Here is a 27,986-nt window from a genome sequence, read left to right as displayed (position 1 = left end):
CATTGAGCCAATTTCTTAACCAAGTTCCTACTTTCTCTTTTATTCCACGACCAAGAATTTTGCTCAAGTCTGTTGTGGCGCTGAATCAAATGCCTTTTGAAAATCCATATACACATCAACAGCATTTCCTTTACCAACCTTCTCTCTTACCTCCTCAAAAAGCTCCAGCAAGTTAGTTAAACATCATTTTCCCTTGATGAATCCATGCTGGCTTTCTTTAACTATCCTGCACTTGTCTAAGTGAATATTGATTTTATCCCATGCTATAGTTTCCAGAAGTTCCCCTACCACTGAGGTCAAACTGACTGGCTTTATCCTTGCACCCCTTTTTGAACAGGAGTGCAACATTTGCAGTTCTCCAGTCCTCTGGCACTTCCCCTGTGTCTAATGAAGACCGGAAGACTAGGCAGTCAAGTTCAAGCAAGAGTATTCCCTTTTATTAAAAATACATTCTACTATAAATATTTTTGAGGTATAAACCATACAAAGAGACAATTCCACAAGATACATAACTGCATAATAGCTTTAGAATGATTCAAGGTGTTTCACTGCTTTAGCATTCACCTCAATCTTTTCTTCCACTGTTCTCCTCCCGTATCCTGGAGTTGCTGACTGTTGCTGGCAGATACTTGCACATCACCTGCGTCATCAATGACATTCAAGTCCAGGCACTAAGTTACAAGGCTGCTTGACCACAGAGAGCACAGCTCAGCTTGATCCCGCTCGTGGCTAACATGCACTAAGCAGAGAGTGATCAGGAGTGACTGAGATTTTCCCTCTCCCTGCTCCCAAGATTGACTGCAATTACCCAATCTGCTGATTTCGACCCAACTGAGAATCAGTCCTGGAACCTTGTACCAGGACTTGTGATCCACATGTAGTGGTTTGGACACCCCTATATTACAATACATTAAATATTCATCTGAACAATAAAATAAATTAAGTCCTTCACCCCTCCCCAGAACCCTAGTTCTTTCTCCACTTCAAGTGGAAACACCATAGCAGTACAGTACTGACTTACAGAAAACAAATACTTGACAGGAGCTGGCAACCTATAACCTCAACAGTGCGACACTCCCAAGATCTCAATAAATGTTTAAATGTGTACATTTACATATATTAGCATTTAGGCACAAAAATTAAGACAAAATGACAAGCAGATTGCCAAATACATGCATCTCTTTAGAAAAATAAATATTAAAATCACCTCCATTACAGCACTATAATTATAGCCTACTTTGTATTTCATTGTTGTCTATATTTAGGAATTAAAATCTGAGAACAAGAGCAGTTGTAATCTCGCCATTTAAAGCAACAGCTGAGTGCTGTTGAATCCTGGGCCATACTTTATAAACATCTCACAACAGCAGGTGGTTCAGACAGTTCCACTTGCACCTCCACATGACCCAGAAAGAACAATAGTGCAAAGATTCACTGTGGGATGGACTGGGGTGAGTGGGATCCTAAAGAGACACAATCTTTCCCAATGAATTGCAAGAGCCCACACTCAAAATAGAAATCAGTGCCATATTTGGGCTGTCAAAGGGATTTGATGACTTAAAAGGAGCCAATCAGTTATCATTGCGAGGGAGTTTTGTGTCTGACGTCTTTATTCAGGTGTTGCTGATGTCCTGTACTCTTTGTGGTTTCCCAAGATATCACAGAACAGCTCGTACCAGAAGAAACTGAATCCAGTGGAGAAGGCTGCTTTCAGCATGCTGGGCGACAGGCCCTTGAAGAATCCTCTCAGGCCCTCACTCCGAGCCACTTGATAGGCACAGTTCAGGAACCCATTGTAAGTTTGGACCTGGAATGCAAAAACCAAAAGGGGGTTAGCAGCTGCTACTTCGCGCCCAGCCTCAACCTAACACCATGGCCCCCAACATAGCACTTTGCCCCAGTTCAGCCCTAGTGCTGCTTAATTACAAACCAAGTGTATTTGTTTAGTTTTCTCTTGCTCTCAAAGTTTTATGTTCGGTTCTGTGGACACTCTTCATTCACTGGAGCCAATCTCCAAAAGCGCACTGAGACAATGAGCGTCCAGAGACAATGTGACCAAGGGGAGCTCCACAACCAGATCCTGCCCTCACCTGTCAACTACACTGGTCCACTTTACAGCAAAGATCATCACGCAGCTGGAATTTTCCTCTTCCCCCCATTCAAGATGTTCAGGCCCAATGAAGGGTCCAGACTGATGACTGAGTAGCATTGGCTATCTTTACACAGATAGAGTCAAACCTGGATTTCAGCACGTTTTACGCAGGATATGCGGATCTGCTCCATACATTACCCTTCTACTCATTTATTAATAGGTCCCCAATGACACAGGTAGAGTGGAATTCTCCCACTATCTGTGCCTGCCACATAGGCTTGTCTTAACCATTAGTTTCTCTGTATTTTCATAAATTGGAATGTGTGTGTAAATCAATGAAAGTAAACACTCCAAAGGATTTCACATGTAGAGTACCAGACACTCTGTGGCGATGGGAAGCAGGGAACAGGAAGGGGAAAGAGGAACAGGATATAGCATGCAACAGTGTTGACCACACCATCCTCCTCCAATGCTTCTCCACCATCGTTCAGTTGGTGGGACTGTCCTTACCTAGTTCCATTTTTATCTTTCCAGTTGTAACCAGAAAATGTCTCACAATGGCTTCTCCTTCTGCTTTCGCAACATTGCCTCTGGATTCCCCGAAGGATTATCTTTGATCCCCTATTTCTCCTATAAATGGTGCCCTTCAACAACATGAGCCAAAAGCTCATCAGTTTCCACATGCGTTTTGATGACATCTATCTAAACTCCTCTAGACTTTTCGTACTGCTTGTTCACTATCCCATTGTCACGAATGTGTGGTTATAATATTATAGATTTTAAGGACAACTGTTTTAAAGATACATTTTTGCTTTCAAACCTTTAAATTAAATTCAAAAAGTAGGGAGGCTATGCTTCAATAATACAGGGCACTGGTGAGACCACATCTGGAGTACTGTGTACAATACTGGTCTCCTTATTTAAGGAAGGATGTAAATGTGTTAGCAGTTCAGAGAAGATTTACTAGACTAATATCACGAATGGGTGGGTTGTCTTATGAGGAAAGGTTGGACAGGTTAGGCTAGTCTCCACTGGAGTTTATAAGAGTAAGAGGCGCTGAAATCTTTAAGATCCTGAGGGGTCCTGACAGGGTGGATGTGGCGAGGATATTTCCTCTTGTGAGAGAAGCTAGAACTAGGGGGTCACTGTTTAAAAATAAGGGATCACTCATTTAAGGCGGAGATGTGGAGAAATTTTTTCTCTCAGAGGGTAGTGAGCCTCTTAACTCTTAGCTCTCTTCCTCAAAAGGCAGTAGAAGCAGAGTCCTTGAATATTTTTAAGACTGAGCTAGATAGATTCTTGATTAACAAGGGAGTGAAAGGTTATCGGGGGTAGGCAGAAATGTGGGGTTGAGGTTACAATCAGATCAACCATGACCTTATTGAATGGTGGAGCAGGCTCGAGGAGCCGAGTGGCCTACTCCTGCTCATAATTCTTGTTTTCAAAATAGAGAAACGGGCATCTTGGCACCTTTGTGTGGTTGTTCATATCTTGTGATTCAGACTATTATCTCTAAAACTGATCAGACTCTTCCAAGGTTGCCCATTAAATCTTCTAAAGGTGTGAAGATGTCTTAGCCACTGAGAAAACAGGAGACAGGAAGAGACTTCAAAGGATCTCAACATAATTAGTTTGTTTGCCTGATGATACAATGGCTCATTTTGCTGCCATTTTGTTTTGTTTGTGATAAAGACAGGCTGCCAAGGGCATTTTGTGCAGAGTCCCGCAGGACTCTGCTTCCACTGCCTTTTGAGGGAGAGAGTTCCAAAGACTCAATACCCTCAGAGAAAAAAATTCTCCTCATCTCTGTCTTAGATGGTTGACCCCTTATTTTTAAACAGTGACCCCTGGTTTTAGAGATCTCATCAGAGAGGGTTCTTGGCCAAGGGAGAACAAAGAGGAAGTTATCCAGAAATCAACAGTTGTTTTGCTGAAAAGAATCCAAGCAATTTTCATGTGCCATAACGACAGAACTAGTGAGGAACAAGAAACCGCTCTCTCCCAAAACCTGCTGAATCCACATGAAAATGCAAACACCAACTAACTGACTACAGAAGCTATCGCAGCTGTTGAACACAACTCTTCACTCCAGACAACCAATACTAACTGTAAGCTATGGGCCTGAAACAACACATTAAAGGGCTGAACTAAATTTCATCTTTATAAGTACCTTTTATCCTTGCCTGCACTCAATCTCTATGTACTCAGTTAACGACTTTGTTAATTTTACTTAAGTAACTTACAGCAGTAATTTTGTAATAAATGAACCTTGACCTTATTTAAGACCGAAAGCTTTGTAGGTTATTTTTAAATTAAATCATTCACAAAAAAGGGGACTGCATACACACACAAATTCTTAGCTCATGGACCACTTTGAGGAAATGCTTTTTACATAGTTGTAATACCAATACTGGATGAGAACTTCCTGCCAATTATCTACTGAGGCTTTGTCTCTCACCACAACAATTTGTTTCCTTTTATGGCTATGGTAATGCAGGACAATTTGGAAACAAGTTAACCAACCAACATACCCAACTAACCAATCCACATCTAGAAGAGCTCTTTGAGCCCCTTCACAAAGTGTATTTTATATTTAATCCCCTTAAAAAGTCCCTCAATTGAACTCTCAAGAAAGAAGACGGAAGATACGCATCCGAGAGGAAGAATTCTGATAATCCAAGCAGGAAGATCTAAGTTTAAGCTGCCTACACTCATCTCAGACTGACCGCCTGAAGGAGTAACTGTATGAGCTAATTAAAACTGTTTTGTTTAACATTCTCAGCAAAGGTGTTGGATTGTGAGTTTGTGTCAATCATAATTCTCAGTTTCAGAATTTAAAAAAGAGGAAAAATCACCTACATTCTGCTGCACATATCACAAAGTTCCATTCACCCGCCTTGCTTTTACTCTCTGAGCTACATTGGCCCCCAGTCCAGCAACGCCTCAATTTTAAAATGCTAGTTTGCACTGAAATTCCTCCATGGCTCCTGCCTCACTCTCTAACCTTCCTCAGCTCTACAACCCTCGTGCTTTCCTCCAATATTCTGTTGCACAAGCCCCATTCCTTTCACTCCACAATCAGTAGCCCTGCCTTCAGCTCTCCAAGTCCCAAGCTCTTGAATTCCCTTCCTGGACCTCTCCATTTTTCTACATGATTAGAAGCTCCTTAAAACCTGTTTCTAACTGGGCTTTTGGACACTTATCCAAGTGCATCATGTGCCTTGGTGTCAAATCCTGTTCAATAACATTTCTATGGAAAGAAATGCAAATTGTTATTGGATTCTACTGAGCAGTAAGACCTAGGATGGGAAGAAAGAGAGAAGCAACGGAGGTTACATTCACAGACTAGATAGCAGGGAAGAACAGTATATGGGGGTGGATTCCACTGAGCCATCTTGGCTGCTACACCCTGGTTTCCCCAGGACAAATTTTATGGCTTACTGACATTTAAAAAAAATTCAGGTGCACTGGGATTTGCAGAGCAGTCCAACTGCTTCATGGCTTTTCATGTCATCTGAATTCCTTGAAGTAATGTTGTGTCAAAACATTGCCCTTGTGGTAACGGACTGCAGTATATGCAAGCCACAGAGAATCGTGTGACATTGATTTAGCTGGTTGAAGAATCATCACAGTCACCCTTGAAAAACATTTATTCTTAGGAGGTGGGGATCCTTGGCAAGCCATTTAATGCCCAGCTCTAGTTGCAAGAAGTTGGTGATGGGCCTCGATTTTGATGGTAATTGAGTGGTTTGTTAGACAACTTCAGAGAACCACTGGCTAAAGTTTCCTTCCCTAAAGGATATTACTGAATTATTTGGGTTTTTACATCAATCTGTCAGCTATTACTGACAATGAGATTTTTTTTTAAACACAAAATTCAAATTCTCCATCTATCATGGCAGGATTCAAACTCCTGTTCTTAGGATTAATAGTCCAGTAACAGAAGCACTGCAGATCTGAAAAACTATTACATGATTATACATGGACAAAAGAATGATTATTGTAGAAAAAGACATGCTGTCAAAGCTTCTCATCTTGCACTCATCAACAGAAGCAATAATCCCAAGGGAACAACAATTTATGGCAAGTTGGCTCTGATTGGTCGAGGCATTTCCATGGCAAATGCACCAGGTGCAATAATATAAAAGCAAAATGCTGCGAATGCTGGAAATCTAGAACAAAAACAAAAATACCTGGAAAATTCAGCATCTGCGGAGAGGGATATAGTTGACATTTCAAGTCCATATGACCCTTCTTCAGAACTAAGACACAAAGAAATGAGATGAAATATAAGCTGGTAGAAGGGGGTGGGACAGGAGAGCTTGATAGGGGGCCAGTAATAGGTAGAGGCCAAGAAGAGACTGCCAAAGATGTCATAGACAAAAGGACAAAGGGGTGTTGTCATATTCCTTTTGCCTGCACACTGGTCCGTGCATACCTGCCAACCAATTATCACCCCTTTTCTCATACAGTATAAATTGTTGCTCCTTTTGAAATTTGCTATTTTTGCATCTGTCCTGATGATTGCAAGCCAAGAAGCTTTGACAGGATGTCTTTGCTTTTCAGTATTTCTCAAGTTCTGCACTGTCAAGTAAATAAAAAAATGATACAGTAGAGCAAGGTGTGTTATTATGTACGGAAGGGCAAAACATCTCAGCATTATTCCTGATATTGTGTATATCTATGAAAATATACTATGAAAATATCCCCCAACCAGTATGTATGTGAGCAGACATGGTACAAATATGTAATATCCTCACGGATCACTAGGATTGGACATATTATAATAGTGCCTGCCTTGGGTCCTGGTGACTAATATTTTGAAAACAAATTCCTGTGCACACTGAATAGAAAAGCTACAAGACCATGTAGGATATACACCTTGGGACAAACCCCTTTCCCACCTCTCCAAAACCAAGGTGGAAAGAGCTTGTGATCAAACATTGCGTTCGTCAAAATCTGGCGGCTTTCAAGATTCCAGTCAAGATGTTCACACATGCAATGGAGCCAAAGCATCAGGGGTGCATATAGGTCTGCAAAGCCCTCACCTGTCCAAAAGCAGCACGTGCCTGCTCAAATCCTTCCACCTGCAGTCTCTTCTTGAGGAGGTCGAAGGGATATGTCAGTGTCTTACTGATGACCCCTGCACAGCTGCCACACACCAGATTCTCTATATTACCTGGCAAAAAAGAATAAGTTAAGAATGTGGCTCAACGGAAGCACTCTCACTTCTTCAGTCAGAGATTTGAGTCAGGCCAACACTCCCAATGCAGTAACAGAGTGCCATCTTTCAGGTCTGATGCTAAACCTGCCATCACAGGTGGAGGTAAGATGATTCCATGGGGTTATGTGAAGTGCTGAAGAGATATCCCTGGGTCCCTTAACCAGCACCTAAAACAGACAATCCGATTGTTGCTGTTTGAGGGAGTTTACTGCGTGCAAATTGGCTGTTACATTTCCTGCAGTACAATAGTGACATTTCAAAAATACAAAATGCTTTGGCTGAGCTGAGCCCATGAAATTGCAGCATATAAATGTAAGTTCTTAATTTTACAGTCACCACTTTTCTTTTAGAATACACACAGAATGATACACCATAAACATTGCTCTGCTAAGCTGGGTAAGGGCACAGGTGCTGAACAGGATGAGAATCCTTGCCTGCAATTCCTTACATGGGAAAATCATAAGCTCAGTCTGTCCACAGAAATGCCAAGTGGCCTCTGACTGGGAGCACCTCTGACTGGATCAAAAGCAGCTCTGCCACAGGCAACTTTGCTACATTATGGGACAATAGAAAAACTGAAAGCTCTGACATGTTAACACTCAAAGGGACTGCTGTGTGGAGAAAATACAAAACCAGCAACATATCCCAATCATCTTCAAGTGGGACTTTGATATGAAAAACATGAGCAATTCACCCTGCTGCCAGTAGATGGGGTAATGCCAGAAGGCAAGTGCCGGGGGCAGGTTTTAGCATGACAACCACAATGAGAGTGCAGTCACTCAGCAACGCAATACCTAGTTCACCAGCTAAGCAACCAGCACATTTATATAACAGTCTCATTTCTGATTAACTAGTAAATACCTTTAGCCTCTCATGATTTCTTACAATGCCCCTACCTGCCAAAATCTCAAGAAAATTTGCAAATGGAGGCCATTCAACCTATTGTGTCTGTACTGCCTTGGAGTTGTCTTGGATTTGGAGTTGTCTACATTAACATGTTTGAGTTTCTGCCTCAATGGTCCCATATGGTAAAGCATGCCAGGTACTAAACTTTCTTTTGTCTTGAACAATCAACAGCTTTTAATTATCCACTCTGTTCCTCTGGTGATAATCCTCAATATTTGTCCTACTGTTACAGATTCTCCAACTAGTGGGAATGAACTTTCATTGCTTACCCCCACCAAACCATTTCACAATTTTGAAACACTCTGGAGAAAAAAGCCCCAATTTTTTGAGCTTCTCTTCCTTACAAGGCTATCAGGTAGACCGTGCCCCCTGTTCAGAGCTCCAATATCCCATCTATAACCGGGTGTCCAAAACGGCACACATTCCATAAATGTGGGGATAGTGTGGAGAGATGGAGTGAAGGCTGAAGATCAGCTGTGATCTTGCTGAATAACAAAGCAGACACAAAGGGCCATTTGGACTACTCCAGCTCCTATGTCTTATGCTCTTTACAGTGCGGAAATAGTGCTGAATATCTGTAGCAGGTGATGACTGAAGGCAAGGTCAAAGAAATAAGGTTGGAGATAAGCTTTTTAAGGTGGAGAAAGGGGCTGCAGATCAGGACTGGAAGCGCAGAATGCAGTAAAGATAGCTGAAGGCAACAGTGATGCTGAGGACACAAAAGAGGCTAGAGTGAAGTGACTGAAGGCTGAGAGCTGGAGGAAGTTGCATAGGGATGAAGGGGGTGAGGTGTCTGGAAACAAGGATTTAAAATTCAAGGTGTTCAACATTGGGGAGACAGTGAAATAGAAGTGATGGGTGAATGGGGCAGCATGTGATAAAGTAGACAGGAGGAGTAGAATGGAACTTTGGAGATCTGTGGGTGGGAAGCTTGATGAAATGAGTACTGGAGGGTAGAGGTCTAGAAATAACAAAAGCATGAAGGAAGGTTCAATCAGAGGCAGAGTGTGGTTGGGTGCGGGCAGGCATTGTGGAGATGGACCCAAACGGTCTTGGTGGTTCTGAAGTTTAGCTCAGGGTCAAAAAGGACACTGACATTAGATAGGGTGGGTGAAGGAAACACTGAGCTGAGGGAAGAGGACAAGATGTGAGATGTTTGGTGGCAGCAGAACAGGCTGGCTTCAAACTCAGCAATGTCAACTTGTAGGAAGTTCTGCTCAATCATCACATGATGTCAGACAAGTGGTCAGGCAGTAGTGTCTGAGGGGTCTGTAAGTAAGTCTAGCCGGGTGTTGTCAATATACTCAAAAGATTTCATTCCTCGCCTACATACTGAAGTTGCCGAGGCGAAGTATGTAGGCGAGGGATGGAAAATAGAAAGAGAATGGAATCATGGTGCATTCCAAAGATAACCAAACCTGTTGAAAAAGAGAATCCATTGCAGGTGAGGTGCTGGCTGAGCTGGAAAACAGGGCTGTACCTCAACATGGAGCCAGAGGGAGACAGATTAGGAACGGAATGATAGACCAGATGGACCCAGTAGAGATAGAAGGCCAAAAGGGATAGCACACCATGATAGAGTACTGAAAGGGTGACTGTCTTGGACAATCCCAATACAGTAGGGCAAGAAACAAAGAGGTATTTGAACAAGAAAGTGTGGGAGGAATGAGCCCATAGCTGCTTAGCAACAATGTGACCAAGGGTATCAAAGAGAAATGGGGCAGTGTCTGGAAAGGGCAGCAAGGTGGACTGTTGAGATGATGATCATGAGCAGCTGCTTGGTGGGAACAATGAAAACACAATGCTGCTTCCAGCTTACCCCATGACACCTCTATAGGAGGTCTGAAAAATGCCACCCTACCTGTCAGAAGCTGAATGATTTGGCTTCCCTTTTGCCTGCTCCCCCTCTTGACTATCCAGGGCCAATGCCTCACTATGAGATCATGACTACCCCCCCCTCCACAGAAGCTCTCCTGTCTCATTTAGCCAGTGTTCCAGTCAATACGTAGACCCCTCCTACCACTGATCACTCACCCATCCTGGTCTCTCCAGGTGTCACAGCCCATTCAGAGATATGGTGAAAGATGTTGTAAAAGGCAAACTGGAACCCAGCATAGGGGAAGACGGCTAAGACAGTGGGAGTGAGGCCCCGATAGAACGACAGGGGTCCTTCCTTTCTGTACATGGTGACCACTGCATGCCAGAGACTCTTGTAAACCTGCAAAACAAGTATATGTTCGTATCAGCATATTCCAGAGCTGATCAGTATTCTAAAGCAGCACACTTACCATTTTAACTTTGTCGGTATGCTTCTTAACCATGGAAGGATTGTGTGTGTGTGTGTGTGTGTGTGTGTGTGTGTGTGTGTGTGTGTGTGTGTGTGTGTGTGTGTGTGTGTGTGTGTGTGTGTGTGTGTGCTTTACTTAACTCCCAATTCTGTTCACCCACACACAGCCCACACAAACTTGCCACATTACAGACGAATATAGGACTGTAAACAGGATAGATTGGACAAGGCAACACAGGTATGAGCTGATAAACAGTGAATAAAGAACTGATATTAGGAAGCATCCTTTACACACAGAATTGAACTCCTGATAAAGCAGTGGGATTGAAAGCAGGACTGGAGGGTGATTGGGGGCTGGGACACTGGCCAACCCCCTCTTCACCAGCCCAAAGCCACAGAGGCTAGCCTTCTGCATTGACAGCAATGAACAGCTTTCCTCATCTATAAACACCTTGACTTGAAGTTCTGATCCCAGTAACCCAAATGAGTCTCCAACATCCCAAAAGCAAACATGCAGAAACAAAAGATCCCTTTAACATTAGTGATCTGTAAACATTTAAGCACCAACTCTCCAACACATCAAGTCCTCACCTCCATATTATTCTCCCCTCCTCCTGCTAGCATTCAGTTGCTCAAATTTCAGACTTGCTCCACTACCTCACCCAAATGTCCATTCTTCATGTTAGAGTCAAGACTTTAAGCATTTTGGAGCCTCTGACCCAAATCCAATTGGGTCCTCAGCCATTTTTAAAAAATTTTCATAGCTGGGATAGGAATTAAGGTAAAATTTCTCTTCTTAGCCCAAAAGACCATGAGGCTAACTATCACACACCAGCCCCTACCCTCAACAATTCCACAGCCAACCAGAGGGCCAGCTGCCTCAATGTTGGGTGAGTAACAGCTTCCTGCCTACCCTGGTTAAATATTCTCTTAAAAGCGCTAACTTGGCAGAGGGCGGGGACCAGGACGTAACATTAGAAAGGAGAAACAAGGTAGACAAGATAACACTAGGTTAAGAAATAGTAAAATATTAGATGGGGTCAGAATAAGATGGAATGTAATAACATCTAAACTGTTTACTGTGCTCATATGTAAATTTGCATAATGTGGTAAGATTGGTGAGCTGCAGGTGCAGATAGCCATGTGGGAATATGATGTTGTGGAGGTAACAGAGACCTGGCTCAAAGAATAGCAGGACTGGGTACTAAATATTTCTGGATACAAGGCTTTTAGGAAAGATAGGAAGAAAAAGAAAGGAGGAAGGGTAACAGTATTGATTTAGGATAATATTACAGTGTTGGAGAGAGGTTGCCCTAGAGGGTTCAAGGACAGAATCTATTTGTTTAGCACTCAGAAACAATAGAGGTACCATTCTACTACTGAAGTGTATTCTATAGGGTACTGTTCAATGGGAAGGATATAGAGGAACAAATTTGAAAGAAAATTAGAGAGAGATGCAAAAGCTAAAGAGTCATACCTGGGGGGCTTTTAATTATATAATATAGACTGGGATATTAATAGTGTAAAGGGCAGAGAGGGAAGAGTTTCTGAAGTGTGAAGCGTGTTCAGGAGAATTTTCTAGACCATTTTGTTTCCAGCCAAATGAGGAAGGAGGCATTACTGGATTTGAATCTGGGGTATGAGGTGGGACAAGTGGATCAAGTGTCAGTAAGAGAACATTTAGGCAACAGTGATCATTATTTCATAAGGTTTAAGTTAGATTTGGAACAGGTCAACGAGCAATCCAGAGTAAAAATAATTAATTTGTATGGGGCGAGGGGGAGCGTTTTCAGTGGGGTGAGAGCAAATTTGGCTCAGGTAAATTGTAATCAATGATTAGCAGGCAAAACTGTAATAGAACAACGGGCTGTCCTTAAAAGAGGGGAAAGGTTAAGCACAGTCAAGGAGACATTCCCAAAGAGGGAAAGGTAGGACAAAGCAAGCCAGAGGTCCCTGGATGATGAAAGAGAGAGACAGCAAGATGAACAGGAAAAAAAAGGTGCAAGTGAAAAGCAGAATACCGTGGATGCTGGCAATCTGACATAAAACAAGAAAATACTGGAAATACTCAGCTGGTCAGGCAGCACCTGTGGAGAGAGAAACAGAGTTAACATTTCAGGGTGATGACCTTTCATCAGACCTGGGAAAAGTTAGAGATTTTAATAGCAAGAGGTAGATAAGACAAGGGCAAAGAAAGTTCTGCGATAGGGTGGAAGACAGGAGAGACTGGATGACAGAATAGTTAGACTTCCAAGGCCAAAAGGAATGGCAATTGGGCAAGGAATAGATCAAAGAAACAGAAGATTTGCCTAGAGCAGGCGTGTTGCTGTCTGAAGGCAAAAGTAAGAGAAAAGTTGAAACATGCAAAGAAAAGGATACAAAATGGGATCACAGAGTTTATGGTCTGTAAATGAACTCAATGTTATGTCTGGAAAACTAGAAAGTGCTAAATCGAAAGACGAGATGCTATTCCTTAAGCTTAAGATGAGCTGCACTGAACAGTGCTTCAGGCCAAAGACAGAGATGTCAGTATGTTTCAGTTTTTCTCTTAAGTGTGCAGCTGTCTGAAAGCAAAACGAAGAGAAAACCCGAAACATACTGACATCCCTGTCCTTGGCCTGAAGCACTGTTCAGTGCAGCTCAACTTAAGCTTAACGAGCAGCATCTCATCTTTCGATTTGGCACTTTCTAGTTTTCCAGGCACAACATTGAATTCAATTACACACCAGAAACTCTGCCCTCCCATTTTGTATCCTTTTCTTTTCATGTTTCGGTGTTTCTCTTATATTTTTGTCTTCAGACACCTGCTCTAGGCACATTTTTTGTTTATTTCTTTTCTTGCCCCATCATCACTCCCTTTGGCCCTTAAGATAACTATTCTGTCATTCAATCCCTCCTGTCCTCCACCCTATTACAGAACTTCCTTTGTCCTTGCCCATCCACCCCTTGCTCAAAAATCTATTACATCTCTAACTTTTCCCAGTTCTGATGAAAGGTCATCGGCCTGAAATGTTAATCCTGTTTCTCTCTCCATAGATGCTGCCTGATCTGCTGAGTATTGCCAGCATTTTCTGCTTTTATTGCGTATAACAGTTGCCAGGTCGATAATACATGACAGAACCAGGCTTAATATAGAAATTTGAAAGGGAAAGTGAAGAGAAGCAAAGAGAGAGTGCCCAAAGAGACTAGCAGGCAACATAAAAGGGAACCCAAAAGTTTTCTACAGGCATATAAATATGCCTGGTAAAAATGGTGGTAAGGGGAGGAGTAGGGCCAATTAGGGACCAAAAGGGGACTTTGTGCATGGAGGCAGCAGGCATGGATGAGGTACCAAAGGAGTACTTTGCATCTGTCATTACCAAGGTGCTATCAAAGTTATAATGTAAGAGGAAGTGGTTGAGATATATCGATGGGCTATAAATTGGTAAAGAAGAGTTATTAGAAACGCTGTTTGTACTTAAAATTGATAAGTCACCAGGACCAGATCAGATGCATCTGAGGGTACTGAGTGGAAGTGGAAATTATGGAGGCCCTGGCAATAATCTTCCAAACCTCATTAGATACAGGGTTGGTGCCAGAGGGCTTGAGAATTGAAAATTTTATACCATTGTTAATAAAAGGGTGCAAGGATAAGCCCAGCAATCATAGGCCAGTTAGCTTAACCTCAGTGGGAAAACTTTTAGAAATGATAATTCAGGGACAAAAAAAGTCAATATGGAATAATTAAGGAAAGCCAGCCCAAATTTGTGAAAACAAATTGTGTTTAACTAACTTGCTTGAGCTTTTTGTTGAGGTAACAGTGTGGGTTATGAGGACAATTCACTTGATGTGGTATACTTGGATTTCCAAGAGATGTTTGATAAAGTGCCACATAACAGGTTTGTCAGCAAAGTTAAAGCCTATGGTATAAAAGGGACAGTGGCAGCATAGATAAGAAGTTGGCTGAGCGACAAGAAACAGTGAATGGTTGTTTTCTGGACAGGAGGAAAGTATACAGTGGGGTTTCCCCAGGGGTTGGTGTCAGGACCACCACTTTACTTGATCTGTATTAATGGCTTAAACTTGATTGTACAGGGCACAATTTCAGAATTTGCGGATGACAGATAACTCCAAGGTATTGGGAAGTATGAGGAGAATAGTGATAACTTCAAAAGGACATAGGCAGGCTAGTGGAATAGGTAGACAAGTGGCAGATTGATTTAATGCAGAGAAATGTGAAAAGATTCATTTTGATAGGAAAAATGAGGTGAGGCAATAAAAAAAAGGATACAATTTCTAAGGTAGATATAGGAGCAGAGGGACCTGGAGGTACATGTGCAAAAATCAGTGAAGGTGGCAGGACAAGTGGAGAGAGTAGTTAAAAGTTCAGATCCTGGGCTTTATAAACAGGGGCATACAGCACAAAATCAAAGGAAGTTATGATCAACCTGTATAGAACATAGGCTCATCCTCAACTGGAGTTGTGTTTTCAATTTTCTTCATTGCATTTTAGGAAGGATGTGAAGGCATTAGGTAGGATGCAGAAGATTTACGAGAATAATTCCAGGGAAGAGGAACTCGGTTATGTGGATAGATTGGAAAAGCTGAGGTTATTCTTCATATGATGATCCCTGTGCTTTTGGAAAATCATGCATTTCCTTTCTGTGCAATATTTGCTCTAAGTCCAGCTGAGCTGGGGAATATTCTGAAAGAGGGCTAATTGGTTTCCTGATTATGACATTATATTCAAGAAATGCCTGTGTACATATGAACAAGGAGTAGGGTTAGGCCATTCAGCTCCTCAAGCTTGCTCCACCATTAACTAAGATCATGGCTGATCTGATAGTAACCTGAAATCTGCATCCCATTTATCCCTTGTTTACCAAGAATCTACCCACTTCTGCCTTAAAGAATATTCAAAGCCTTGCTTCCACCATTTTTTCAGGAAGAGCGCTCCAAAGGCTCACAACAGTCAAGTGAAAAAATGTTGCCTTCACTCTGTTAAAATGGGTGACCCCTTGTTTTTAAACAGTGACCCCTCCCCCCCCACCAGTTCTAGATTCTCCACATCCACCATGTCAAGACCCCTCAGGATCTTATATGTCTCAATCAAAGTCACCTCTTACTCTTCTAAACTCCAGTGGACACAAGCCTAGTCTGTCCAATCTTTCTTCATAAGACAACCCACCCATTCCAGGTATTAGTCTGGTAAACCTTCTTTGAACTGCTTCCAACACATTTACACCCTTCCTTAAATAAGGAGACCAATACAGTACACAGCAGTCCAAATGCAATCTCACTAGTGCCCTGTACAACTGAAGCATATCCTCCCTACTTTTGTATTCAGTTCTCTCACAATAAATTATAATATTCTATAAGCTTTCCTAATTTCCTGCTGTACCTGCATACTAGCTTTTTGTGATTCATGCACTAGGACACCCAGATCCCTCGGCATCGCAGAGCTCTGCAATCTGTCACCATTTGGATAATATGCTTCTCTTTTCTCTTCCTGCCAAAATGGACAATTTCACATTTTCTCACATTATACTCCATTTGATAGACCTTTGCCCACTCAGTTAACCCATCTGTATCTTTTTGTAGCTTCTTATGTCCCCTTCACAACTTACTTTGCTACCTATCTTTGTGTCATCATAAATTTGGCAACCATCCTTTCATCCAAGTCATTTATATAAATTGTAAGTAGTTGAGGTCTCAACACTGATCCCTGTGGCACACCACTTGTTACATCTTGCCAACCTGAAAAAGACCCATTTATGCCTACTCTCTGCTTCCTGCTAGCCAGCCAATCTTCTATCCATACCAATATGTTACCCCCACACCATGAACTTTTATTTCCCACAATAAACTTTGATGTGGCACTCAAATGCTTTCTGAAAATCTAAATACAGTACATCCACCAGTTCTCCTTTATCCACAGCACTTGTTACTTCCTCAAAGAACTCCAATAAATTGGCTAAGCATGATTCCTCATGTGACCCAAGGTTGCCATGGGAATGAACAATTAAGAAGCAAAGGGTAAATAGAATGCTAACTGCAGTGGGGTTGGGTCAGCCTGTGTTTTCTGTTGGGTCAGCCTGTGTTTTCTGTTTGGCAGTTCAGAACACACAGAATTTGTTCAGAGAGGAAACAAGCAAGGTTCTCTCCGAATGGCACAGTTTTCTGTTTGTCATGCTTTAAACAGATCCTCGTGTTAAAGCAGGTATCTGGGAATAGGGCAAGAGATTGTATTACTGTATGTTACTCAATTGGAAAGAACAGAGCTGAAGACAGGAAGGGACATGGATTGGACAAGACCCACTACTGCAGTTTCAGTATTGCCAAAGCCCACCAGACTACTTAAAGGGGTCAGAGAAGGGATTCTCTGGGGATTCTGTGCCACCAAGACTGTCACAGGCCAAAGAGAGGGGGTTTGTGGACATGTGGCTCATCGGTGGTAACTGTGCTTGCAGACTTCCAAAGGCTGCTGGTGAATGCGACTCAAGGACCAAAATGATTAAATGGGAACTGAGAGGTCTTACATAGCAAGTTGGAAACGCAGTGTCCCATTTGTGTGAGAAGTAATGCAAATGCTTGTAACTATGAGGCATATCTTTGTTATATCAACTATTTAAAATGAAACTTACCTCTTTGTTGGAAATATTTTTCGTCTGTTAATAAATGTTTGAATTATGTTGGTTTTAGTTGATTAGTTATAGTAAATATTTTTTAAAAAGTGAAATATTGTCCAGTGGCTTTCTTTCTGGTGGCGTCGTGGGGATGCCATTCTTTGAAATGTTATTGGTCTGAGAAGGTTGAGAGGAGATTTAATCGTGAGGGGTCTGGGCATAGTAGATAGAAACTACCTATCTATAGTTTATGTGGCAGAAGGGTTGAGAACCACAGGACATCAATTTATGGGAATGGCAAAAGAACCATGAGAATTTTTTTTTGTACACACAGCAAGTGGTAAGAATCTGAAATGCATTGCCTGAAAATGTGGTGGAGGCAACTCAGTCATGGCTTTCATAAGGGAATTGGATAATTATCTGAAGAGAAAAAAAAACGCAGGGCTATGGGCAAAGGGCAGGGGGGAAAGGGGAACTGAGTTGGTCTTGCAGAGTCAGCAAGGACATTAAGTATCAAATGGCCTCTCCTTCTATGCTGTAACCATTCTATGATTTTATAAGATACAGATGCCTTTGTTTAATTGCTGTGCCTTTTACCCCCATCCTCCACAACCATTTACCATCACAATTATCCCCTCCCCATCACCACCACATACCTGTTCCCCCAAGACCCCATTTCCTCACCTTGGGCTCTCCCTGTGCCACGAATCTGGTGCGGAGTGTGTCAAGTGGCTGCACAGTAACAGTGGCCGAACATGCCGCCAGGCCCCCACACACAAAGTGCATTGTGGGATTCCTTGAGTCATAAAGCATGGCATTGTGGACAAATTTTGTTAGAAATTCAAAACTCACAAACTGGAAGACAAAGAAAAAAATGCTCAAGTAAATTAGCCACCCGACATCAAAGAGATAATCAAAATGGAAAGGACGTGCATTTAAATCTAGCGCTTTAGAGCCATTGACATGTGCTTGTATTAAATTTTAATTCGAACTGTTGTAATGTAGGAAACGCAGGTGCCAATTTGCGCACAGCAAGCTCCCACAAACAGCAATATGATAACAACCAGATAATCAGTTTTTGTGATGTTGATTGAGGGATAAATATTAGCCAGGACACCAGGGATAACTCCCCAATTCTTCTTCAAATAGTGCTGTGGGATCTTTTACGTGCACTGGGTAGAGCAAATGGGCCTTTGGTTTAACATTTCTTTTGAAAACATTGACACTTCTCAGTACTGCATAAAGTGCTAATCTAGAGAATGTTTCCAGGGCCTGGAGTGAGGTTGGAACCTGTGATTTCCTGACTCAGAGATGAGAGTGCGACTACTTTAGTACCAGAGAGTTTTCCAATAAATCCTAAAAATGTTCTATTTAAGAATTTAATGACCTAAAACTGCCATTGTGGAATTTGGACTGGATGATTGATCCAATAACATAACCACTGCACTCCCAGGGCCCCATTCCATTCTCAAGCACTCACATCCCTCAGCTCAGGAAGCAGAAAAATTCACACACAAACTAAGTTTGAAAATAAAACAAAGTAAGAAAGTGATGCTTTGCCATATTTTAAGATACTCTTAAACGGTTCGGGGAGAGAGGTGAAAACATGCATCGCACCTGGACAGCTCCGTAGGAGATGGAGAGTAGCTGGGCTGGGAGGTGGCCTTTCCAGAATGCCTGCGGACCCTCCTCTCTGAATATCATGTTAGTCGCCTGCAGAATGCCTTGATATTTGGCTGCCGGCTCAGACAGTGACAACTGCTCGATCTGAAGCTGAGGAAACAAAATCAGAGCAGTAGATATGAGAATAATCCTGAAGTTAGCAGCCACACAACACGAGAGGGTGATGGGGTAGGGGAGGGGAGGCAGGGATCTGCTGCAGGCTGGTTTCCAAACACAAGAGTGGCCATCACCCTATGATCCATGCCAGATTCAATCTCTGGAAACATTATTTCCATGAAATCAATTAAGCTCCACCCTGTACTTTCTGTACTCCACTAATGCCTCCGCTGATTTGCCTCCCTTGTACCTGCTAAAAGCCTCTCTTTTCCTTCTCATCATATCCTGAATATTTCTGGTCATCCATGGTTCTCTGGGCTTGTTACTCCTTCCTAACACCCTAGAGGGAACATCTTGAGCCTGTACCCTCCCCATTTCCTTTTTGAACACCCCCCACTGCCCCTCTGTAGATTTCCCCACAAGTAGTTGTTCCCAATCTACCTTGGCCAGATCCTGCCTTATTTTACTAAAATCCACTCTCCCCCAATCCAAATGCATCTACACTATAGCCCTCAAACATATAGCCTGGTAGCGAGATCCACATTTTAAACCAGGCTGTGGGTGAAGAAGTTTCTCCTAAATTCTCTATTGATTTATCAATAATCATTGATCTTAAACATATGACATCAAGGTTTGGATACCCCACAAGGGTACCCTGTCCCAGCTACCCTGTCTTTGAATCATGTAATGGTTATAGCACAGGACACCATTCAGCCCAATGTGCCTATGCAGCTCTCTGCAAATCCTTTCAGAATTTTAAAGATATCTATCAATTCACTTTTCAGCCTTCGCCTTTCTAGAAGGAAGACTTCGCCAATAAATATAATCTTTCAATGCCGATGTTATTTTTGTGAATTTTTTTGCACCCTCTCTAAATCCTTTTCATAATATGGAGAGCAGAAACGTTCACAGTTTTCAAAGTGTGGTCTAATCGAGATTATATGCAAGTTTAACACAATTTCTCTGCTTTTCAATTCCATCCATCTGAAAATGAACCCCAGTGCTCGGCTTGTTTTTTTAAAAAAAGAAATTGGCCTCATCAACCTGCAACGCTACTTTTGCTGATTTGTGAATGAATAACCCCTGGATCCCTTTGCTCCTTTATCTCATTTGACTCTTATTATTCCAAGTCTCCTTAGTCTTATCAAAATGTACCACTTCACACTTACCTATAACATGGGCCTTAAATATATTGGAATATCCCAAGGCACCTCATAGCAGTATTATACAAACAAACAGAAGTGTGACAGTGAGCCACGTAAGGAGATGGTAGGTCAAATGACCAAAAGCTTGGTCAAAGAGGCAGATTTTAAGGTATGTCTAAAAGGAGAAAAGAGAAGTAGAGGGGCGGAGACGTATAGAGAGGGAATTCCAGAGCTTGGGGCTTAAGAAACTGAAAGCATGGCCACCAATGATAGAGCAATTAAAACTAGGGACGCACAAGAGGTCAGAATTAAAGGAGTGCATATACCTCAGAGAGTTGTGGGTCTGGAGGAGATTACAGAGATAAGGAAGTGCGAGGTCCTGGGGGGATTTGAAATCGAGGATGAGAATTTTAAAGTAAAGATGTTGTTTGACCGGGACCAAACAAAGGCCAGCAGGCATAAGTGATAGGGGAACAGGACTTGCTGCAAGTTAAAACACGGGCTGCAGAGTTTTGGATGACTTCAAAATTATGGAGGGTGAATGGGGGAGACCAGCCAGGAATAGTTGAGTCTAAAGGTAAAAAAGAAAGAATGAGAGCTTTAGCAGCAGGTGAGCCAAACACGTGGTGAACTCAGACAATGGAAATAGGTATAAAAAAACAAAAAAACTGCGGAAGCTGGAAATCCAAAACAAAAACAGAATTACCTGGAAAAACTCAGCAGGTCTGGCAGCATCGGCGGAGAAGAAAAGAGTTGACGTTTCGAGTCTTCATGACCCTTCCACAGAACTTGAGTTCGAGTCCAAGAAAGAGTTGAAATATAAGCTGGTTTAAGGTGTGTTTTTTTTTGGGGGGGAGGGGTGTTTGGGTGGGGGGAGAGAAGTGGAGGGGGGTGGTGTGGTTGTAGGGACAAACAGTGATAGAAGCAGATCATCAAAAGATGTCAACAACAATAGAACAAAAGAACACATAGGTGTTAAAGTTGGTGATACTATCTAAACGAATGTGCTAATTAAGAATGGATGGTAGGGCACTCAAGGTATAGCTCTAGTGGGGGTGGGGAGAGCATAAAAGATTTTAAAATATTTAAAAATAATGGAAATAGGTGGGAAAAGAAAAATCTATATAATTTATTGGCAAAAAAAAGAGAAGGGGGAAACAGAAAGGGGGTGGGGATGGGGGAGGGAGCTCCAGACCTAAAGTTGTTGAATTCAATATTCAGTCCGGATGGCTGTAAAGTGCCTAGTCGGAAGATGAGGTGTTGTTCCTCCAGTTTGCACTGGGCTTCACTGGAACAATGCAGCAAGCCAAGGACAGACATGTGGGCAAGAGAGCAGGGAGGAGTGTTAAAATGGCAAGCGACAGGGAGGTTTGGGTCATTCTTGCGGACAGACCGCAGGTGTTCTGGACCGCAAGAATGACCCAAACCTCCCTGTCGCTTGCCATTTTAACACTCCTCCCTGCTCTCTTGCCCACATGTCTGTCCTTGGCTTGCTGCATTGTTCCAGTGAAGCCCAACGCAAACTGGAGGAACAACACCTGATATTCCGACTAGGCACTTTACAGCCTTCCGGACTGAATATTGAATTCAACAACTTTAGGTCTTGAGCTCCCTCCCCCATCCCCACCCCCTTTCTGTTTCCCCCTTCTCTTTTTTTTGCCAATAAATTATATAGATTTTTCTTTTCCCACCTATTTCCATTATTTTTAAAATCTTTTATGCTCTCCCCACCCCCACTAGAGCTATACCTTGAGTGCCCTACCATCCATTCTTAATTAGCACATTCGTTTAGATAATATCACCAACTTTAACACCTATGTGTTCTTTTGTTCTATTGTTGTTGACATCTTTTGATGATCTGATTCTATCACTGCTTGTTTGTCCCTACAACCACACCACCCCCCCCACTTCTCTCTCTCTCCGCCCACCACACACACACACACACACACACACACACACACACACACACACACACACACACACACCTTAAACCAGCTTATATTTCAACTCTTTCTTGGACTCGAACTCAAGTTCTGTGGAAGGGTCATGAAGACTCGAAACGTCAACTCTTTTCTTCTCCGCCGATGCTGCCAGACCTGCTGAGTTTTTCCAGGTAATTCTGTTTTTGTAATGGAAATAGGTGCTTCCAGTGAAGGCTCGAATATGAGGTCAGAGGCAGATCTCAGAATCAAATGTGACACCAAGGTTGCAGATAGACTGGCTTAATCTCAGATTGCTGCCAGGGAGAAGAATGGATGCAGCAGCCAGAGAACCAAATTTGGACTGAGGATTGAGAACAATGGCTTCAGTATTCCTAATATTTAACTGGAGGAAATTTCTGCCCATCCAGTACTTGATGTTGGACAAGCAGTCCGATAATTTAACTGTGGAGGAGTTAAAAGAGACGGTGGTGAGGCAGAGCTGGGCGTACATGTGAACTTTAACAAGGTGCGTTTAGATGATGTCACCAAGGGGCAGCATTGGATATAAAAAAAAGGATGTGGCCAAGGATATATCACTGGGGGACATCAGAGAACAGGAAGAGAAGCCATTGCAAGTATTCAACCACAATTTGCAACCTCAGGCACAGCCTATCCCCCACTCTACCATTACCATCAAGCTGGGAGATCAACCCTGGATCAATGAAGAGTACAGGAGGGCATGCCAGGAACAGCACCAGGCATACCTTAAAATGAGGCGCCAACCTGGTGAATCTACAACACAGGACTACCTGTGTGCCAAATAGCAGGAGCAGCAAATTATAGACAGAGCTAAGTGACCCCATAACCAATGGATCAGGTCTAAGCTCTGCAGTCCTGCCACATCCATTGTGAAATGGTGGTGGACAATTAAATAATTAACTAGAGGAGCAGGCTCCACAAATATCCCCATCCTCAGTGATGGAGGGGCCCAGCCAGAAGTGCCGAGTGGATGATCCATCTCAGCCTCCCCGAGGTCCCCAGCATCAAAATGACAGTCTTTAGCCAATTCAATTCACTCCATGCTACATCAAGAAACGGCTGAAGGCAATGGATGCTGCAAAGGCTATGGGCCCTGACAACATTCTGGCAAAAGTACTGAAGGCTTGTGCTCCAGAACTAGCTGTGTCCCTGGCCAAGCTGTTCCAGCATAGCTATAAACACTGGCATCTAGCCAGCAATGTGGAAAATTGCCCAGCTATGTCTTGTCCACAAAAAACAGGACAAATCCAACCTGCCCAATTACCACCCTATCAGTCTGTTCTCATCCATCAGCAAGTGATGGAAGGGGTCGTCAACAGTGCTATCAAGCGGCACTTACTCAGCAATAACCTGCTTACTGATACAGAGTGTTGCACTAGGGCCACTCAGCTCCTGACCGCATTGTAGCCTTGGTCCAAACATTGCCAAAAGAGCTGAACTCCCGGGGTGCTGTGAGAGTGACTGCCCTTGACATCAAGGCAGCATTTGACCAATTGTGACATCAAGAGGCCCTAGGAAAACTGAAGTCAATGGGAATCGGGCGAAAGCCAGTTGGAGCAATTCCTAGCACAAAAGAAGACAGTTATGAAACAAAAGCAAAAAATGCTGAAAAACTCAGCAGGTCTGGCAGCATCTGTGGAGAGAGAAACAGAGTTAATGTTTCAAGTCCGCATGACTCTTCTTCAGAGGAAGAAGAGTCATATAGACTTAAAACATAAACACTAGAGTACAGGAGCCAGGATGTCTTACTGAACTGTACAGGGCCTTGGTGAGACCACACCTGGAGTAGTGTGTGCAGTTTTGGTCTCCTTAATTGAGAAAGGATGTACTTGCCATAGAGGGATTGAAGCGAAGTGTCACCAGACTGATTCCTGGGATGGCAGGATTGTCGTACGAGAAGAGATTGGGTCAACTAGGCCTGTATTCACTGGAGTTTAGAAGAAATAGAGGGGATCTCATTGAAACATATAACATTCTGACAGGGCTGGACAGGCTGGATGCAGGGATGATGTTTCCTCTGGCTGGGGTGTCTAGAACAAGGGGTCACAATCTCAGGATACTGGGTAGGCCATTTAGGACTGAGATGAAGAGAAACTTCTTCAGTCAGAGGGTGGTGAACCTGTGGAATTCTCTACCACAGAAGGCTGTGAAAACCAAGTCACCAAGTATTTTTAAGAAGGAAATAGATAGATTTATGGACTCTAAAAGCGTCAAGGGGCACGAGGAGAGAGTGGGAGTATGACATTGAGTTAGAATATCAGCCATGATCATAATGAATGGCAGAGGAGGCTCGAGGGGCCGGATGGCCTACTCCTGCGCGTATTTTCTATGTTCCTGACTTGTAACTCACCTCCTGACTCCCCAGAGCCCGCCCAGCATCTACAAGGCACAAGTCAGGAGTGTGATAGAATGCTCTCCACTTGCCTGGATGAGTGTGGCTCCAACAACCACCTTTAACATTCACTCCCTCCACCACTGACGCATAATGGCAGCAGTGTGTACCATCTACATGATGCACTGCAAAAACTCACCAAGGCTCCTTCCACCTTCCAAATCCGCAACCTCTACCACCTAGAAGGGCAAGGGCAGCAGATAAATGGGAATACCACCACTTGCAAGTGCCCCTCCAAGTCTCACACCATCCTGACCTGGAACTATGCTATCATTTCTTCACTATTGCTGGTCAGAATCCTGGAAATTCCTTCCTAACAGCACTATGGGTATACCTACACCACATGGATTGTAGTGGTTCACCATCACCTTCTCAAGGGCAATTAGGAATGGGCAATAAGTGTTGGCCTAGACACATCCTGTGAACGAATAAATTTTAAAAAGTAATTGTCTGGCTACAATTAGATAGGTAAGAATGAAACCAGGTGAGAGCAGGCCCACCCAGCCGGATGACAGTGGAGAGGCATTGATGGTGTGGTTGACTCTGTCAAAAGCTGCAGACAGGTCGAGAAGGATGTGCAGAAACATAGTTTACCTTTGTCACAGTTGTATAGGATGTCATATGTGACTCTGATAATTGCTATTACAACACAATGGCAAGGGCAGAAACCTGATTCAAGAAATTCAAACGTGTAGGTTCCAGGAAAAATGAGCATGAATTTGTACGGCTACAACATGTTCAAAGACTTGAGAGGAAAGGGAGTTGGGTGGTTTGTAATGACAGTGGTGTCAAGGATTTTTTTTTGAGGAGATGGAATTGAATTTATTTTGCCAATTACACACCCATTCTGTTAATTTATTGTCTTATTGCAGCTTGGTGCGATCTTCCTTTTGTGTTAACTATACCTTCCAATTTGGTGTCATTCACAAATTTTGAAATTGGACTTCTAATCCCAGAGTTCAAATTATTAATGTAAATTACGAAGTGGTCCCAGTACTTGTCCTTGTGGAACACCACTTCCCACCTTCTGCCAGCCTGAACAGCTACCCTTAACCCCTACACGGAGTTTGTTGTTTTGTCGCTAGCTTATTATCCATTGTTACTTGTGCCCTGAAGTCATGTATTCTAACCTTCATCATGAGCCTATTATTTAATCTATTATGAAACCTTAGTGAAGGTCTTTTGAAAGTCCAATTGCATTACATCTACTTTTGGTTACTGTTACTTTGCATGTCCTTCCATTTTGAAATCCATGTGGGCTGCTCTTTTGTTACCCCATTAATGTGGTAACCTATCTTCTAGCAGTTACCTGGTAATGCCAGTATTTATCCACTGCCCTGTATACTTTTTCTTTTTAGTTTTTTTGGCATATGAGCATTGCTGGCCAGGCCAGCATTGATTGCCCAATCATAATTGCCCTTGAAAAAGTGGAGGCAACTCAGATCCACAGCAATGTGATTCATTCTGAACTTAGCTCTGAAATGGCTTAGCAAGCCTCTCAGTTCAACCAAACCACTAAAGAGAAATCGAGGAGGATTAAAACCAGATGGTTCACCCGGTATTGACATACGCACTGAAAGCGAATTGAGTCCTCCCAACTAACATCTGGGGATTTGTAGCAAAATTGAAACGCAGAGGAATTTCATTGCTCAGAAGTTAGTGAATCTTTGGAATTCTCCACCCCAGACAGGCTGTGGAAGTTCAATCATTGAGCATATTCTAGACAGGAATCTATACATTCTGGATGGTAATGCCATCAAGGGATATGGGGATAGCACAAGAAAGTGGCATTGAGGGAGATGATCAGCCATGGTCTAATTGAATAGCTTGACGAACCAGATACCTCCTATGTTCCTAATTCCGGCAGCTGTGCAACAGACTGGCTTGGCATAATCATACTCATCAAATCATACCTTCCAGTCAATGTGCCAGACACCTCTGTCACTTTCCCCGGGTATGTCCTACCCTATCAGCAGGACAGACTCACCAGAGGTGAGCACAGTGGTTTACAATTGGGAAGGAGTTGTCCTGGGATTCCTCAACATTGATTCTGGACCCCACAAAGTCTAAGGACATCAGGTCAAATATAGGCAAGGAAACATGCCGACTACCAATCACAGACTGAAGAAGTTTGTATCCATATGCAGCAAGACCTGGGCAACATTCAGGCTCGAGCTGAATCTTCCACCATCAACATCCTGTGGGTTATCATTGACCAGAAACTTAACTCAGCCAGCCACATAGATACCATGGCTACAATAGCAGGTCAAAGGCTGGGAATTCTGCAGTGACTAGCTCACCACTTGACTCCTCAAAACCTGTCCGTCATCTATATAAGCTATGAAATACTCTCTGCTTGCTGGGATGAGCACAGTTCCAACAGTCCTCAAGAAGCTAGTGCCATCCAAGACAAAGCAGCCCGCTTGATTGATACTTCAACCACCACCTTAAGACATTCACTCCCTCCACTGTGTACAGTGGCAGCAATGTGTACTATCTACAAGATGCACGGCAGTAACTCACCAAAACTTCTTTGACAGCACCTTCCAAACCCACAAGCTCTACCCCTAGAAAGACAAGTGCAGCAGATGCCTGAGAACATCATCAGCTCCAAGATCCCCTCCACACCACACATCATCCTGACCTAGAAATATGTCGCTGCTGCATCACTGATGCTGGATCAAGATCCTGGAACTCTCTCCCTAACAGTACTGTGGGTGCACCTACACCACATGGACTGCAGCAGTTCAAGGTGAATGAAAAAATTCGTCTTCATCTCAATTGTGACACAAGTCCCTAAATGTCAGTGGGAAGGACTCTGTAGAGTTGATTGGGCCTTTGGTGCCTAACTCAATGTGAGGTGATCCATCCAGTTTTAAATCCTTCTCGACATCTCTGCAGTGGTTTGGTAGGACTGAAAGGCTGGACTGCCTTTCAGAAAGCAGTCCAGAGTGAACTACATTGCTGTGGATCTGGATTCACATGTTGGCCATACCAGGTAAGGGCGGCAGAGTTCCTTCCCTAAAGCACACGAGTGAGCTGGATGGGCTTTTACAACAAGCTAGTAGCTTCATGGTTGCCATTACTGAGACCACCTTTCAATTCCAGATTTATTAATTGCTTGAATTTAAATTCCGCCATGGAGCATTAGTCCAGGCATCTGGATTATTGATACCACAACATTATCAAGTAGGCTACCACTCCCAATAACAGGGTATTTAACCTTTACCCTATGTAAGTAGCTAGGTTACCTGGTATTTACCCACCCCCCTGTACATTTACCCGGTATTTACCCATCCTCCTCTACATTCACACGGTTACCGTTATCCTGTATATTTACCGGGCATTACTGGGTATTTATCCGCTGCTCTTCTCCCTCTTTACCTGGAACCGGATTTTGATGACATCCAGCGGGTTGATAAGGACCCGGGTCAGGAGCCCGGACATTGACCCGGCCGCAGCCACCTTGGTGGGAGATAGCCCCTGGCCGTCTTCCCGGGCCCGCGGGTCATAACCGACCATCCTCTGGCGGACACCGGCCGGCTTTCTCACAGAACCGCTCCCGCTCACTGGCTGGACAAGGACAATCCCCACC

At 43.1% G+C, this 27,986-nt stretch overlaps 1 protein-coding gene across 2 annotated transcripts; it reads right to left on the bottom strand.

Annotated features, from left to right (window-relative positions):
* Nucleotides 1-410: 410 nt before the first annotated feature.
* slc25a19 (solute carrier family 25 member 19) lies at nucleotides 411-27,986 on the bottom strand. 2 transcript variants are annotated; one of them, XM_041216626.1, is made up of 6 exons: nucleotides 27,776-27,986; nucleotides 18,732-18,887; nucleotides 17,799-17,969; nucleotides 10,257-10,440; nucleotides 7,141-7,271; nucleotides 411-1,807 (listed from the first exon to the last, which is right to left on the bottom strand). In XM_041216626.1, the coding sequence occupies exons 1-6, from the start codon at nucleotides 27,911-27,913 to the stop codon at nucleotides 1,610-1,612; spliced, it is 978 nt and encodes a 325-aa protein (XP_041072560.1). In that variant the 5' UTR covers nucleotides 27,914-27,986; the 3' UTR covers nucleotides 411-1,609. The 2 variants fall into 2 exon arrangements, with proteins under 2 accessions (XP_041072560.1, XP_041072561.1); XM_041216627.1 differs by lacking the exon at nucleotides 17,799-17,969.

Source organism: Carcharodon carcharias, chromosome 22 (genome assembly GCF_017639515.1).
Source record: "Carcharodon carcharias isolate sCarCar2 chromosome 22, sCarCar2.pri, whole genome shotgun sequence".
Lineage (NCBI taxonomy): Eukaryota > Metazoa > Chordata > Chondrichthyes > Lamniformes > Lamnidae > Carcharodon > Carcharodon carcharias.
This window is presented reverse-complemented; position numbering and strand designations above follow the sequence as displayed.

What these genes read in the sequence shown, in the direction of transcription:
- slc25a19 (XM_041216626.1), bottom strand. Translation starts at nt 27,913, where the DNA reads ATGGTCGGTTATGACCCGCGGGCCCGGGAAGACGGCCAGGGGCTATCT. An exon ending in TCATCAAAATCCGGTTCCAG is followed by an intron (nt 18,888 to 27,775) that starts GTAAAGAGGGAG and finishes TTGTTTCCTCAG; the next exon opens with CTTCAGATCGAGCAGTTGTC. An exon ending in TGGCACAGGGAGAGCCCAAG is followed by an intron (nt 10,441 to 17,798) that starts GTGAGGAAATGG and finishes CTTGTTTTGCAG; the next exon opens with GTTTACAAGAGTCTCTGGCA.